The 16,746-nt window shown below is 58.2% G+C and overlaps 2 protein-coding genes across 2 annotated transcripts; both read left to right on the top strand.

The window, feature by feature from the left end:
* Positions 1-871: 871 nt before the first annotated feature.
* On the top strand, positions 872-4,494 carry CRYBA2 (crystallin beta A2). Its single transcript, XM_042827313.1, has 4 exons — positions 872-2,768; positions 2,980-3,121; positions 3,948-4,090; positions 4,292-4,494. The coding sequence occupies exons 1-4, from the start codon at positions 2,611-2,613 to the stop codon at positions 4,437-4,439; spliced, it is 591 nt and encodes a 196-aa protein (XP_042683247.1). The 5' UTR covers positions 872-2,610; the 3' UTR covers positions 4,440-4,494.
* A 3,027-nt stretch (positions 4,495-7,521) lies between these two features.
* Positions 7,522-10,991, top strand: FEV (FEV transcription factor, ETS family member). The gene is made up of 3 exons (XM_042827296.1): positions 7,522-7,712; positions 8,640-8,714; positions 10,440-10,991. The coding sequence occupies exons 1-3, from the start codon at positions 7,661-7,663 to the stop codon at positions 10,949-10,951; spliced, it is 639 nt and encodes a 212-aa protein (XP_042683230.1). The 5' UTR covers positions 7,522-7,660; the 3' UTR covers positions 10,952-10,991.
* The last annotated feature ends 5,755 nt before the right edge of the window (positions 10,992-16,746 follow it).

Here is a 16,746-nt window from a genome sequence, read left to right on the forward strand (position 1 = left end):
ATGCATCCTTTCCAGAGAAATGAGTCTGTGGGAAAAAGTGAGGAAAAGGGAGCAGGGAGGCTGGGTGGGCAGATGATGCGTTGCCCCCGATCTCATCAGCCAGCCCCTGCAAATAAAAGCCACCTGTTTCAGCCCTGGCAGCAGGAAGCCATCTCCAGAACAAACAGAGCACCAGGCAACTGAAGGAAAGGCAAACAGGGGCTGGCACCAGCTCCATCTGCTCCCTCCCAGTTCCAGTCCTGGACCTCCAACCCCAGGTGCGACAGTGCAGCCCCCAGCAATGATGGGGCAAGGGGAGCCTAGGGGAACTGTCCTGGTCCACCAGCCTGGGTTCTTAAAATAACGGTGGGAAAGGCAGTGTGCTGCCGTGAGCCTCAGATGTGTGCCAGATGTGGCAGATACCCAGGCAGAGCCATGTCCCCTCCCTCGGCAGACAGCTGATACAGGGCACAGGCTGTGCCCACGCGGATGGGGAGCACAGCAGGGGAGTGACCCCGTGCTGGGGCTGGTCCGGAGAAACCCGATCTGTTTTGCTCCTGCAAGGAACAGGATGAGCCGGGAGGGACACGGGGCCCTTATTAAATTAGCCTATGCAGCAGGCCCTGGACGAGTGTTCGTCAGCTCGCAGAACCAGTATTAGCAGCTGCCTTTGAGCAGGCTCACTGTCTGCCCCCGCCTGCCTCCCCCTGCCCGTGTCACCATCCCAATAGACATTGCAGGTGACCAAATGACACGTGAGGATGCTAGTGGCAGGGACCGCCTAGGGCCACAGGAGATGCTTGGGGGGGGGGGGGGGGGAGGAGGGGAAGATGACAGGCAGTATCAGAACTCTGGGGTGCAAAGGGGAAGGGCTCTGACCATGGGGATCCCCTCAATCTGCTGTTCCCATTGGGGGCTCACATATGGCTGTCCCAGTGTGCAGGGATGACGGAGGGGTCAGAGAAGCAGGGATGTGGCACAGCCCCTACCTAGGGGTCAGTTTTTCTTCCCACTTCTCCCTTCTCCTCCTCCTGGGTGCTTTTGTCTGAGAGGTTGCACCAGGCTTCCTGTTAGGGCTACATGCCCATAAGATCGCATTAGCGCTCAACAGATCCTATAGCACAACATCCATTACCCCCCCCCAAACCTCATCCCATATGGGATGTTCAGCCTACATTCCATACACTCCAGTGCAGGGGCAGGGACTCCATCATGTACCCCACAGCACTCCGTAGCCCCAGGCTGTCTACAATCCCATCTCATCCCACCCGATCTCAAACAATCAGTGCTCCATTCTGTATCCTGACACACGGCGATGGGGCTGCCCATACCCATGCTCATACACTTCGAGGAATGTCCCCAGGCCACCCTGAGCAAGTGGGAGGTGTCACCCCACTGTGCCCTGCACAGAGTCGGCAGTGCTTTGTACACCCAAAAGAACTGCTGTATAGCGCTGTCGCTGGGCAGGAGCCGGCTCCAAGCGCTGCCAGGCTGCACCCTCTGCTGGGACCTGAAGGCATCGGCACGGCATGATGGGGACAACGCTGTTCACACTCCACGAGGCGGCCGCAGGGGACAACGGGGCTCCACGGGAGCTCCGCACTGTGGAACAGAGCAGCCAGCCAATGCACGGAGGGGAACAAGAAAGGCATGCTGCGTGCTGTCACCCCCCAGACCCCAGTTCTTGCCAAGAGGGATGGATGCTGCAAGAACAGGGCCACTGGGAGGCCCCATGTTGGCCTCATCCAGTCTGTCCCAGCATGGAAGGCCTTTTGCCAGGCTGGGGCCATCGTGAGCAAAGAGCGTGGAGCACTGTGGGGACATCAGCTGGGGGTGCTGCCCATCTCCCCAGATGGCTGAGCCACAGCCATGCCAACGCTGCTTCTGCCCGCCGCCACCATCCCTGGCACAGGCTGCGGGTGCCCTGGGAAAGGCAGTGCCCCTAATCCCCAGGCCAAGCGGGGACATTGTCCAGGGGCAGAAAGCAAAGCGACGCGTCAGGCCCTTTGCCCATTGTGCCCTGAGCCCCTGTGCAAACACAGCCCAGCGTTTTCATTGTCAGCGGAGGGTGGCGCGGGGGGGCCGCTCTCGCCACACTGCCTGAGTGGAATGGACAGCAGCAGCCTACCCGCTGGGTGCCCCAGCCCCCCCGCTGACACAGCGCATAGCCCCCCTCACAGCCCCGCTTCACCACCCGCTATATAGGGCTGGGGAAAGCCAGAACCGTCACCACCACCTTCGCCTCTGTGCCCTGCGACCAAGTAAGTACCAGGCTGTGAGCCTCCGAACCCCACTGCACCGCTGCTGCCTTCGCCCCTCGCGTGAATCCTCCCATAGACAGCAGAAGGGTGTTGGGTTCATCCTTGCAAGAGATGTGCCATCTCACACGGGTCCAACAGGCACCCAGACCCCTCAGCATGCAGGGCAAGGGGCTTGGGAGCAGCCCCACACATTGGGCATATTACATGGAGAGAGAGGGCATTGCAGCTGGAGGGGTCTTGAGGTCCTCAGAGACCCCTCAGCTGTAAGGGAATGGGATGGGAGGTGTCCCCTGACCAGCCTGGAAAGGGCCGGTGACAGAGGATGACACCCAGGTGACACCGGGGCTCTGCCCACAGCTGAGCTCCCCGCATGACCAGCGAAGCCATGGACACTCTGGGGCAATACAAGATCACGGTGTGGGAGGAGGAGAGCTTCCAGGGCAAGCGCTGCGAGTTCCTCATGGAGTGCCCCAGCATCATGGAGCGTGGCTTCCGCAAGATCCGCTCCATCAAGGTGGAGTCTGGCCCGTAAGTGCCCCCCAGAGCCTTCCTCACCATCCCTTTTTAAGGGGCTGCCTGAGAGATGTGACACCCAGGTCCTTCCTCTGCATCCGTTGCATTGTGCCTCATTTTCCCCATCTGCAAAGCCGAGGTGTTGGTGGGGAGAGGCTTTGCCTGCAGAAGAGATGTTTGATGCTGGCAAGGACCTTCACCCTGAGTACCCCTTCCTCTCCCGCAGCTGGGTGGGTTTTGAGTACCCCGAATACCAGGGGCAGCAGTTCATCCTGGAGAAGGGTGACTATCCACGGTGGGAGGCCTGGAGTGGGAACAGTGGATACCGCACCGAGCACCTCCTCTCCTTCCGACCTGTCAAGTGCGCGGTGAGTTATGGGGACAGATGTTTGGGCCAGCAAAGGACAGCAGGGATGGAGCGTGGACGTGGGATGCATGGGTGGATGGGTTACATGGGGATGTTGGATGGAGGGGTGGCTCTCACCTCCTTGCAGACATCCTGAGGTGTGCATTTGGGCTCACGTTTAGCCCCAAACTCTACCCCTACTCCTGCTCTGTGCATTGCATAGCCACCCCCAGACTGAGTACCCCAGGACTTATCCCATTAGCCTGGGGTAGGGGAGCAGACTCAGGGAGACGCTCAGGAGTGAGGTTCATCCCCTCCCTGCCAGTACCCAGCCTCAGCACAGCCGCAGCCACTATCACTCCATCGTGGGGCTGCGGGTGCTCGCAGTGCCGGCACGTCTGTGCCTCCGTGTGCCCCCCCCCCCAACTTTTAATAATCACCAGGCAGATATGCTCGGGCTTTAATAAAGAGGACGCGATAAGATCGCTCCTCGCTGGCAGGACCGCTCCACGGTGCAGATGGATGTGCATGGGGGCTGGGCATGGAGGGGGGGACAGTGCTGCATCTCTGTGTCCCAGATATTAACCCCTCAGTGCCCAGCATCCAACTGAGCCCCACAGAGATGGAGAGGCACTTCCAGCAGCCCACCTTGCCCTGCAGCCTCAGGGAGGGTGAGGATGCTGAGTGTGGGAACCACAGGGACATGAAAGCAGCATCTTCTGGTCAGCCCCGGTGAGGCTGAAGGATACTTCATGGCTCACATCCCTGCACCAAAGTTGGGCATGGCACCCCCCATGCCACATCCCCTTCCCATGCTAGCTGCTGAACCTAGCTCACTCATCCCGCAGAACCACAATGACAGCAAGGTCATCCTATATGAAGCGGAGAACTTCCAGGGGCACAAGTTTGAGCTGAGCGACGACTACCCCTCACTGCAGGCCATGGGCTGGGGCAACAAGGAGGTGGCATCCATCAAAGTGAACGCTGGAGCGTGAGTCCCACTGCCTGGGGGTGGCAGAGGCACAAAATGGGTGTTGTGGGACACTTCCAGCCCAGACAGGGGCTGGATAGGAGACCCCAAAATATAGGGGACTCCTTCCCTTGGAAATCTGTGCCATTCTTACCATGGGGCCAACAAGAGGAGAGGATGGGAAGCAGGGATTTGGGCTCTGAGCCAGAGGTGTCCCTGCAGGTGGGTGGCGTACCAGTACCCAGGATACCGGGGTTACCAGTACGTGCTGGAGCGGGACAGACAGAACGGCGAGTTCAAGAAGTACAGCGAATACAGCAGCCAGGCCCACACCAACCAGATCCAATCCATCCGCCGCATCCAGCACTGAGCGGGGGCAAAGTGGGTGCCCTCGCAGCCTGCGGGCTGCCGTGCCATAGACCTGTACCTGGTAGCAAATAAAGGCATTTGTCAAAAAATGAGTGCTCCCCTCTCCGCTCCACTCTGCCACAGGGCAAGACACTTGCCTCAGCCCCACTGATCCCCCAGCATCACACAGCCCTAAGTCCTGGGTGGGGTTTCCCATTCCTCTCCCCCCCCAAGTCTGGCCACGCCAGCACATCCGTGCCAGCATCCGGCTCCGGCTCCGCCTGGGCACACCATGAGCCCCACCCTGCCTCCTCCTCCTGCACCCTTTCCAAGCCTCCTCGTCCTCCTGCATCCTGCTCCAGCACCCCAGCTCTCCTGGGGGGACACGCCAAGGTGCTCCCTGCCTGGGGAGCATGCCGAGGTGCTCCCTGCCTGTGGAATGTCCACTGCAAAGCCTCAGAATGGTGGGGCACTGGGTGTTGGGTCCCCAGTGCAGCTGGCCTTGGGGCTGACAGGCTGGTGGGGAGTCTAGAATGGGGCCACACCTGTCTGTGTGCAAACCCTGCACCCAAAAATCCTAGCTCTGGGGTCCATGTGTGTGCGCATGTGCACTGAACAGGAGCTTGCACTCAGTGTACACATTCAAACCTTACAATTCCATACTCCTCTCGTTCCACAGCAGTATGATCCACGTAAATACCCCCTGCACCCATGCAGTCTCCCAGTGCCATGCTGCAGGGCGTCCCCACTGAGCCTCTCCCAGCCCTCTTTTGTCCCCACCCCACCACGGCCCCACGGCTGCTCGGCCTCTCCCCCTGCACAAACACATTCCTGCACAGCAGCCGGGCTGCAGGGAACCCAAGGCCACGTCAGCTTGCCACTGCGTTCCACGCCGCCCGCCTGCAGGTAAAGACCTCCTGGGCACCGACCCACAGGGCAGTGATGGGGGGAACTGCCACAGAAGACATGGGGACTGCTCTGCCCTAACCTGAAGGGGTGAGATTGCTGGATTGGGGGTGGGGGGTGAGCCATCTGCTGTTGCCAGTGGGGTGCTCCAGGGATCCCAGACCCCTCACCAGGAACCCTATGGACCTGAGCCCTTATCTCCTCTAGACATCCCCAGTCCCCTGATTGTCCCATGAACTTTGGCCCCATCCCCTTTATTTCTCCTCATCCTGTGGATCTGTCCCAGCTCACATTTGTCCCTGCTCCATCATAAACTCAGGATAATGCCTCTTGGGTCCCCAAAGCCTGCCACCCCTTGGCTTCCCCAAGGGCACAGAGCTCCCCAAACCCTGGCACCCCAACACCCCTGCCCCTCTGCACACCTCAAGTCTCTCCAGTTCCATCACACCTTCAGCCCCATGCTCACTGTCTTCCCCCATCCCATCTACCTCCCCCCCACACCTCCAGCTCACACAACCCTAACTCTGCCTGCCACATGCCCTTTGTGATGCAGGTTCATGGCTGCAGGATCTTCACCACCAGGGAGGTTGCCAGGAGAGAGAGGCTCATGGCTCTTCCCCCCCACCCTGCTGTGTCCCGGGCTTGTTTTCTGTTGCCTGAGGTGTTTTGCAGTGACTCAGGCAGCGAAAGCAAGTCTGGGAGGCTGTGGAGAGGCTGCAGGGCAGGCAAAGGGGCTGTGGTGGGCTGGGGGAACAACCAAAGGTGTTTGGAGACGGAGGCACTTTTTAAGGGCTGTTGCATCCCAGTGGCTCCCTGGGACTGGAGGAATTTGGTGGGTTGTATGGTGGGCTGTGCTCTTGTCACTTATGGAGGTGGGCAGTGAGGGTGGATAGATGGCTGAGAATATACAATCCCCATTTCAGCCTGTGCTTTGGGCACCCTCAGCCAGGAGGAGTTACTGGCCACCAGTTGTAGGATATCCCAGCCTAATCCCACCCTCCCCATGGGCTGCATGGCTGGACTGTGGTGTCTCTTCCTAAATGGCACATTTGGACTGCAGAGTGAATAAGAAGCACAAGTCTGGCACCAACACATCCTGGTTTCCATTTACACGTCGTGATGAAGAAATGCCACTGGGTCCAGAGTGAGAGCTTTAATAGACATCAATGCAACAGCAGAGGAGAGGTTGTGGCAGATGAGCAGCTCGCTAGGTGGCTGTGCAATGCTGGGGCAAGGTGGACAGCAGCACCTCTGGGCCTGTTGGGAAGGAAGGTCCATTCTTGGCTGAGGGGACAGAGATGGCACTTGGACGCAGCACCTGTGGCTGTGGGTGGTGGGGTCGATCTGCCCAGAGGACTCCTTTGGGATTGAAGTTGCCCCAGCTCCTTCCCCTCTTTCAGCCCTTTCCCTCCTTGCCCTGAATCTCCTTCCAGTCTTTACAGTGCTTGCAGAGATTGAAGGCACCTGGAACACCTGTCTCCCAGTGCCAAATTGGGCAGCACCAGCTCTGGGATTCAGCAGCCAGCAGAGCCTCCCACAGGCTGATGGAGACATGGCCATGCAGGTTGGGTGGGTGCACAGAGCCCCCCAACTGCACAGAACCTAATGAAGATGGGAACAGATCCATGCAGCACGGACTGCATAACAGGGCACCAGCAGGGTGCCAGAGCCAAGACATCCCGGTGCCATGAGTGTCTGGCACTGAGCTCATCCTCCCCAGGGCTCTGGGACCCACCCAGCTGCGCAAGGGTCCCAATGTTGGGGGGGGGACACGGTGGGACCCCACTTATCCACACCGCAGGGGCACGGGGTGCTGGGAGGGCAGAGCAGGGGCACGGGGCAGAGGGTAATGCCGAGCGGGGTGATGTGGGGGCACGGCACTGTGCAGCAAGGGGAGCCCGGGGAGGGCCGTGGCCCGGCGGTCTCCAGGCAGTGTCCGAGCCCCACTCGCAGCCGGGATGGCAGCGCCGTGTTTGCGAAGAGTTAAGGAGGCGGAAGAGGCAGGAAGCGGCCCGAGCTTCTCTCCATAGAAACCCGCGGCCGTGATTAAAGTCTGATGCGGGCCCGATAGCGGGCTGGGTTGGGAGGGGGGGGGGGGGGGGACAGCGCCCGCTTTAATTACAGTGGAGGAAATTGCTGGAGCCGGGGCCCCGAGCCCCTGCGAGTTGCCTGGAAACTCCCCCTCCTCCCCGCCTCCCTCGGCCCCTGCCCGTCCCCTGCCCGTCCCGCTGCCATTTATTCGCCATCAGCTGCTCCCTGATAAAGTGGAATAATAATAATAATAATAGGGGCAGGAATATTAAAACATGCAGCCCGCGGGCCGCCCCCACAGCTGCCATGAGACACGGCGCCGGAGCGGTGCCACTGCTGCTCAACATGTACCTGCCAGGTACGGGCGGACCCCCCCGCAACACAGCGCACCCCGGCCCCCGCCCTGCCCCGGCCCCTGCGGCACCAACCCTGCCTTCCTCACGTACCGTCCCTTCTGCTCTTGCAGCTTTTCACATCTGCACACCCTTCCTTCCTTCCTTCCTTGCCTTCTTCCTTCCTTCCTTTCTTTCTTCCTTCCTTCCTTCCTTTCTTCCTTCCTTTCTTCCTTCCTTCCTCCCATCCATCCTTCCTTCCTTTCTTCCTTCCTTCCTTTCTTCCATCCTTCATCACCCACCTGCCATCCTGCTGCCCTTCCATCCATCCAGCCACCCTTCTGTCCTTCCAGCTCATCCTTCCAACCCATCCTTCCATCCACCCACCCACCCCACCCACCCGTCCCTCTTTCTGTTGCCTCTGTCTATCCACCATCCCTTCCATCAGCCCATTTTCCCACTCTTACCTATTAGCTGTCCCTCCATCTGACTCTCATCTTCCCTTCCCTCCCTCCCTCCGTACACCGATCCATCCATCCACTCACCCATTCATCCAACCACCCACCCCTCCATCCAACCACTCATCCATTCATTCACCCACCCACCACTTCTTTCCATCCACCTCTCTCTTTCTTTCCCTTTCCCCACTCCCCAACACCCTTCCTTCACTTCCATCCACCCAACCCTCCGCTACTCCATCCATCCACCCATCCTTCCATCCCATCCCTTTCACTCTCCCCTCTCTCCTTCCCGTTCCCCTACCTCAGCCTGCGGGATTTTCTATTCCTATATAAAAGCTTCCTCAGCTCTGTCAGAAATCGGATTTCCTTTTTCCTGGACGCGCTTCCTGGCTTCACCACAGCGGTGAGGTGGGCGAGGGGGAGCGGCCGGGGGGTCACAGTCCCGCCTGGCCCCAGCCCTCCCCACACTCGCACCCCTTTTTTTTCCCACAGATCCAGTGGGGGAAACTTTATTCAAAGACGGCAAGAGCCAGGCGTGGGGATCCCTCAACCCGGGCGTGCAGAAAGGTAAGAAAACCCAACCCTTTCCCCACTCCTTGTCCCAGAAACCTGCCTCTCTCCCTGCCATCCTCTTGCAACAGGGACCCCTGGGGCACTTTCCCCTCTGCATGTCTTATCCACTGGGGTTTCCCATATGGTACAAGATGCCCTGGTGCTTGCTGCCTCAGGTTGGGGCTACTTCACTGGGAGCTGAGCTCCCAATGGCCATCCCAATGCACAGGCGTGGAATCCCAGCTCGGGTCCACACAGCGCTCTGGGGACACCCGATGGGTGTGTGGAGCCCATTCTGGGAGTGGAGAAATAGGGGAACCACCAGGGAGGGAGCTGTTGGGGCTAGGGCATGGAGTGACCAGGAGAGGATGGATCTCATGGGGTCCACCCATCCTTTGGGAAAAGCCATCCAGGGATGTAGGGGAGCAGCCCTAGAGTCACTGGACATAGGGCCGATGTGGAGTGGACACCAAGTGTTTGGGACGTGTTTCACCTGCCTGGCAAAGAGATGGATATCATGGTTTGGAAGGGTGGGAGATCAGTAAAGCTGGGGCTGAGGGTGTCCCTTTGCCTCTGCATTGTGGACTCTGCGCAGCCGTGCTCTGCACACCGCACTGCGTAAGAAGGGACCTTTTGGGGTCACTAGAAGTTTCCTTGGGGAGGCACAGAGGATGAAGCCTTGCCACCCTGGCTGCTTGTGTGGGGTGGGGTACAGCATGAGGTTCACATATCAGCCTTGCTCAGAAGTCTGCAGGGAGGGCTGTGGGGATGGGGTGAGAAATGTGAATGTGGCACAGAGATGAGAAATCCCCCATTTTCTTCTGCTGATGATGGCAGAGGTGTCTGGAACATCAGCCCCTGCACTGGGCTCTGGCTGTCTGCAGAACTGAGCCAATGTGTGCACTGTGTGAGGTGTGAGTGTCAGGCTGCAGGGGAAGAAGGAACACAAAGGAGTGCAGAGAGCACAGGTGTGGGATATCTTGTGCCAGAAACACAGCCTTGGAAAAACCTGGGCTGGCTTGCTTGCTTGGGTCAGGATGTCTGAGTGGGGTCTGACAGACGAGGGTAGAAGAGGTACAGCTGCTTCCTGGATCTGAGGATGGGAGCAGGAATGTGCAGGGGGAACTGCATGGGTGTGAGTGTGGCGGAAATGGGGTGTGGATCTGCAAGGTGGCTGTTCCTTCTCATCACCCTGGGGCTCTGGGACCCTTTCTGTCCTCCCTCAGTGCAGTTGCCTGTGTGCCTCACTGTGGGCACACCCAGGTGTGCCTGGCTCTTTTGGGCAACAGCATCCAGCCTGGCACAGGGGCATGTTGGGCATCATCAGTGCAGCCTGGAGGTGCAATGTTCTCAGAGAGGAGAGTTTTCACCTGGAAACAAGGAATGTTTGTACCTGACAAACCCACAGTATGTCTACCCTGTTCTGGGCGCTCTGGTCTCTTTTCATCTGCCAGGGTTCAGCTCAGAGTGCTGTTGCACCATGACATCACTCGCCCTGCAGAGATCTCTGTCCCTGGAGATGGGCAGGGCTGAGCTACAGCACCAGTCTCATTTTGGTGCAGAGTACAAGTGAGAAATATGGGATGGGTCTAGGTACTACACAAAAACACTGGAGCTGAGTATCCAAGCAAGCAGGTACCCACTGGGAAATGGGAAGGGAAAGCAAGGCAGAGGTGAAGGTGGTTGGGACATTTCCTGCTCCCCCTTCTCTGACTGGGAGCTCTGACCTCTCTGGGGCAGGCAGTGGGCAGATCCAGCTGTGGCAATTCCTGCTGGAGCTGCTCTCGGACCGGGCCAACCTCAACTGCATTGCCTGGGAGGGCACCAACGGAGAGTTCAAGCTGATCGACCCTGATGAGGTGGCGCGGCGCTGGGGCGAGCGGAAGAGCAAGCCCAACATGAATTATGACAAGCTGAGCCGGGCGCTGCGCTACTACTACGACAAGAACATCATGACCAAGGTGCACGGCAAGCGCTACGCCTACAAGTTCGACTTCCATGGGCTGGCGCAGGTCTGTCAACCGACTGCCCCTGATCACACCCTCTACAAATTCCAGGGCAATCTGGCCCCACTGCCCTTCTCAGGCATCTCCAAACTCAACCTCATGACCTCCGGGGTGACGCCGGCTGGTTTCTCCTACTGGCCTGGCTCCAGCCCATCTCTCTATCCCGGGCACAGCCTCCAGCCCTCGGCCCCATTCAGCGCCATGGCAGCCTCCCACCTCAACAACATGAACAACCACTACCATTAAGGCTTGGCAGATCCATCCCGTTGGTGTGGGGCTGGGGAGTTTGGTGGGAAAGGGTGGGGGGTGGGATGCTGCCCTGCTCCAGCTGCCCCTGGTGAGGTTTGGAGGTCAGTGATTCCCTGGCATGGGTGGTTGGAGGGCAGAAGGTGTCTACCTACATTTAGATTGAGGAGGGATCCTCCGTGAGGGAATGCACAGGGATGCTTAAAGCGGAGATAAATGGGAGGAGAAATCATTCCCCACCCCACAAACTCCCCTCGTGCTCAGCTCAGCCTCTAGCCCACCCATCTCCCAAAACAGAAGGGTCAGGAGCTGGAGACCCCAGAAAGCCTTGCCCAAGGGTGAGGGATCCTCCTTGCAGCTCCTTGCTCCCTGCCTTCATCCTTACCTCCACGGAACAAGGCTAGGTAAAGTAGGAGTGACAGCAATGCTGGGAGCCCAGGGCACCAAGGGGCAGGCCTGGTGTCCAAGGAAGTATCCCCACCCTCCAGAGCAGGACTTTGGCCTAGTGGATGGAAAAGTGCTGGGCTCTGCCAGCTGGGGAGGGATTTGTCTTCAATAAAATGGAGAGGTGCTGTGAGCTGTGTCTGCTTCTGTGTGCAGGGGGCTGCAACAGGGGGCACTAGCCAGCAGACCCCCCCTCCCCCCCCCCATCTGAAACCAGAGCACTGTGGGGCTGGAATGCAGTCACCCTGCCTCATCCTGCACTCCTTCCTTTCCTCAATCACCACCTCTGACTCTTACCTCCAAGAGATAGAGGGAACAACTGGTTTCTTGGGACACCCCTCTGGGGCAGCAGGTGAGGGGAGCCAAAGCTGGAGGTCCTCAGTGCCATAAGGGGTCTCTGGGCAGGTTGCAGTGTTCATAGAGCCAGGGCTGAGGCCAGATTGGTGCCATGCAAGCACATAGGGGAGTGGCCAGCCCTTCTCCCTGTGCCTCCCAGGTCACAGCAGACACAGGAGGGATGGCTGTGCTGCCCTCTCTGCATTCCTCCAGGGTCCAGTTACTCTCCTGGTCCTTGTGGCATCTGCTCAGCCATGTCCTCTCTGCTCTAATCAGCTTAAGAGAGGGGATCCGACAGCAGCGTGTCTTCCAGGGAGGGCTCAGGCTGCAGTGGGGGGCCTTAGGGTTGTGATGAAGGGAGCCCATGCCTAGAACAGTGGGGTCAAGAGGAGACCTTCCTTTGCTGTCCCTGAGCTCTGCACAGGCTGGTATAAGGAGGTGAACAGGGGGAGGAAGAGAAGCTCCCTCTATGCCAGAAGCAAGAACTCATGCTGGGGCCCCCCCCCCCCCCCCCTCAAATTTTGGCCTTCCTATCATTTACAAAGGTAAATGATAGGGAGGGGCAGCTGGATATAGCTGGCTTCATCATAGCCAGGGCAGGGATACGTGTCCTCATCAAGGGAGCGGGCGTCAGGGCTTAGGAAGAGGCATGACGCAGGGGCAGAACAGGGATTAAGGGATGTGGGTCACTAGTAGCTCCTCGCCACAGTCTTACTCCTGTCCCTCTGCCAGTGCCCACAGCAGGGAATCCCAAGTGAGCCCAGCTCCTCGCTCACTCCCAGCCCTACAAGGGCAGCTCCCTGCTGGACCTGAGTGTCCTGAGAAATGAAGAAAACACCACCCACCCTATATGACAGGCTGAGGGCGTGCTTGGATCCACTGAGGTCACCCGGGATCCCCTTGTTTGGATTCCCCCTAGAAGCAGGGATCATGAGCTGAGGGGGGCAGACAGGAGGGAGGTGGAGTACCCATGCAGGACTCTCCAGCTATGGAGGATACAGTGCTGTCACTATGGCAACCTGGAATGCTCCCATCCACAGACCCCGATGGGAGAAGTTCCCTCCATGTGATGCTCAATAGAGAGGTCCAGAGCATTGCCCCCACCCAGCACAGCTGCCCTTCACCCTGTGTCCCCGTGCCCCAGCCCTGCAATAGCATTGCTCCCTTCTGTCTCCAAAACCACTGGTTCAGAGCAGACTGCAGCAAAATCCTACCAATGGCTGAGCGGGGCTGAGCCCAACACGTGGCACCGACCGTCCCCAGCCCTGACCGGGGGTGCTCAACCCAGGGGAATGACGTGGAAGCACCATTCCCAGCAATGGGGTGCATGGGCTCAGTATGCTGCAGGCTCCAGACTTACCTGCTGCCTCGGTTGCCATGCTGCTCCTTTCATTCATGCACAGCAGAAGGAGAATGAGTGCTGCCTGCATCCATGAGGATGAAGAGGAGCTGGGGGGGATACACAGTTGCAGCCCATGCTCTGCTGCTCACCAAATGCAGCCCCAACCCTGGGTGCCCTGTGAGGAATGAGGTGGGGAACAGGGTCCCAAAAGGCCTCAGTCTGTGCAGAGCAGATGATCTCAGAGCTGTTGGTGCTGCCTCTTCATTAAAGGCAGGAGGAGGGTTTTATTCTGCTATCTTTTTTTTGTCTGTTTTTTCTTCCTTCTGCTTAAGCAGCAAGAAGGAAGGACTATGCTACTAAGGGCAGGGCTCAGGATGTAGCCCCCCTCACCCCAGTTCCCCCACATCCTCTCAGCCCCTCTGTAAGGTATGGAGGGCCCCTCTCCCATTTTAGACCCATCTCCACATATCTCATTTCTCATGCTGGGAAGAGCCTTTGCAGCACAGCTAGGTGACGTCTGCCTTCCTGCCCACACCTTCACCCCCTCTAGCTCTCCCTCTTCCCACCTCTTTTCCCCTCTCCACATGCCAAACTGCTCTGCCAGCACCCCTGTGCTGAGCTGTTGACTCACGTCCTCCCTCCAGACACAGCCTTCCCTCAGCCTTGCTCCCTGCATGGGCTACATTGCTTCTATCATTGCTTTGGGGGGCTCAAGCCCTGGCAGCAGAGCCTGACCAAGCGATATCTCCATGCACTTGTTCTGCTGGCACCCAGAGGAAGGGAAGGAGCCAGCCAGCCCCCAGGTGTCCATGCTAGGAGAGCATCTCCTGCCCAGCTGAGCACCGAGACCTTGGGCCGGATGCTGCAGAGGGCACAGGCTGGGCTGTGGGGAGGACTGGATTAATGCGCTAATGCCAGATTAAGCTGTAATACAGGACTTCTGACGAGAGAGCCCAGCCCTGTGCTCCCCCCACAACCCAGGGTCCTGCCCTGAGACACAGCTGAGCACCCCTGGCTGTGCAGCCAGCAGCTGGAGTGATACAGACAGAGAGGCAGCAGAATCCAGCAGACCCCCTAGATCCCTACAGCTGTGACCGAGCCTCACTCGAACCCATAAACCCTCCCCAGGTCAGTGGAACAGCAGCAATTCAGAACCACAGTGGATCCAGTGTCCAGACAGCTCCCACAGAGGCAGAAGAGAAAGATCCCACTTCCATTTGCCTTGAGGAACACATTATCCATCATCCATCGTTGCAGCCCAGGGCTGCAAGGCAGCAGATGTTGCAGAGCACTGGTCCCTACCCAGCCACACAGGCTAGAGATGGTTTCTCCCCATAGAGCAGTTCTGAGGAATGCTGCCAGCTCTTAATAGCCAGAGCACATTTCCCCTGCTGTCTGTCCATCAGGAGGCATAGCTCACCAGGCTGGCTGCTGCCACAGTACCCCTCCTCTGTGTCATTGCCATGAGCACATCGAGCACATGGAGCATGCACCACAGGCAGAGCAGCCAGGCTGGGGGAGCACACAGGGCTGTTGCTTTGCAAGCGCTAGGCAGAAAAAAAAACCCTTTCATTAGTGACTGACACAGCTTGGAGGGGACACGTTGCACATTAGTGGGAAGCAAGAGAAATATGCTGCAGCCTCAGGAGGGGCTACACCCAGCAGCCTGTCCCTTCCCACTAACACCCCTGTGCCAGTCTCACCTCTTCTTCAGTGGGAGCAAGGTGGGATCTGCATTCCCTGTTTTTCCCAGCAGCCACACAGGTTGCTCTGGGGGAAGGGAAAACCAGACATCTCCTGTCAGCAGGGCTGAGGCTGAGCTGGTGATGCATATTTAAATGCACAGGAGCATCTGAGCTCGTCTCCCATTCCTTGACATTTCCAGAGACTCCAAGCTGTCTTCAATTACCAGTCTGCAATTAGCTCTTCCTAAATCCCCCAATGAGGCCCAGCACTCTTAATCAATGAAACACAAGGGAGGAGGGGAAGGACACAGCCTCTCTGCAGCTGGAAGCATTTTACATGCCAGGACTTGAGGCTGAAAGGACTCTGTTAGCGGCCCTATGGGAGATCTATAGGGTGGGAAACCTTGGCGAGCACTGGAGTCTTGTGCAGCTCTGAAGCTCTGCAGTCAGGGGTAGGGGCCCTAGGGTCTGCAAACAGCCCTGGCTGAGGGTAGAGATGGCTGGTAGCCTTGGATTGCATCTCCCATGAGGCTGAAAACCCCTCTTGCTAAGGCTTCATCACATGCTGCTTCATCACACTGTGCCTCAGTTTCCTTCTCTAAAATACTGGTAGAGAAGCATCAGAATTCCCCCAGCAGCCCCATAGGAACTCTAATGGGTCTGATTCCAGCTCAGTTTGAGACAGAGCAGGTCAGAGCTGCCCCCCTCCTCAACACAAAAAAGGGATATAGCCAATTTTGGGGTTAGGTGAGGTTGTGAGAACATTTTGGCCCAGGCAGCCCCCCACAAGGTCACACAAATGTCAATATAAAGAAAGGATCAGAGCACATAGTAGGGACAGGGAGGATGGGAGCAGCAGACGTCTCAGTGGGTGCATGCAACACAGAAAAGCTTTGCACAGCACCCTGCCAGCTCAGACCCCGTCACAGGGACATCTGTGCTGTCTTCCTGGCTGCACAGCTTTGCCTGAATGAGCCAGATTGGGCCTAATTAGCAGCTCTGCTGATGCACACAAAGGTAGGGAATCCAGCTTATCCTCCATGACCTGCAGAGCCAGCACAGCTCTTCCTAGCTGAGGAGAACCCAAGGGTCTGGCTCAGAGGAGCTTCAAAGTGCTAGATGCAGACCCTGATGCGAGGGCACATACAAGGGATCCTGCTTGAGGAGCCCCAGAAAACTGAGCAACTGGAGGCATAGCAACCAGCTCTGAGAAACTCCTCCCTGCTCCCTGGGGTCTGCAGAAGCACAGAGCTGGTAATCAGGCTAGTAATACAGCTCCCACAACCTGCTGCTGCCAGAGAGAGCAGCCTGGCCCTGCAGAGCACAGGCAGTAAGGAGGGAGGGTGGGGTATCTTTAGGCAAAAAAAAAAAAAAAAAAAAAAAAAAAAAAAAAAAAAAAAAAAAGGAGGTGACGTGAGCTGTGGGCTCCTGGTTACATTCACTGCAGCAGACAGCAGGCATTCCATCTGCAATGGTGGAGGCCAGGATTGCTCACAGGGAGCCAAGGGCGGACACAGCAAACAGTGGTGAAATTTTGACCCCCCCCCAGATCGATCTGGGGAGGAAGGCTCCCTCTGAGAATCAACCTCCCATATCCCCATGGGGAGGAGAGTGGACACCCCCCAATTCCCCTTTGCATCCCACAGCCCAGCAAGTCCAGGGAGGCAGCACCAGGCCCATCCAGGCCACCTCTTTATTCTCCAGTGAAGCAAAGCAAGAGGAGAGGACCCCCCCCTCCCAAAACCCAGCACCCGCACCCCAGCCCCTAGGCCTCATCTGGCACATACACCATTCCCCACAGCAAGTCGAGGTGGGGAGGGGATAAGAAGGTTAAAGGGGAACGCTGCTCACCCCACAGTTGCCCTTCTTAGGGGGCTACAGGTTGGGGAGTTGGGGGGAAGGGACTGGGAAGCGCCCCCTCCCAGCCGCTCAAACAAAGGGACGAGCAGGTGGCCACCCTGAGCTGAAGGGCCCACCACACCCGGGGG

The sequence above is a fragment of the Centrocercus urophasianus genome, unplaced genomic scaffold (assembly GCF_019232065.1).
Source record: "Centrocercus urophasianus isolate 14NV4802_14NV808 unplaced genomic scaffold, USGS_Curo_1.0 seq_28, whole genome shotgun sequence".
NCBI lineage: Eukaryota > Metazoa > Chordata > Aves > Galliformes > Phasianidae > Centrocercus > Centrocercus urophasianus.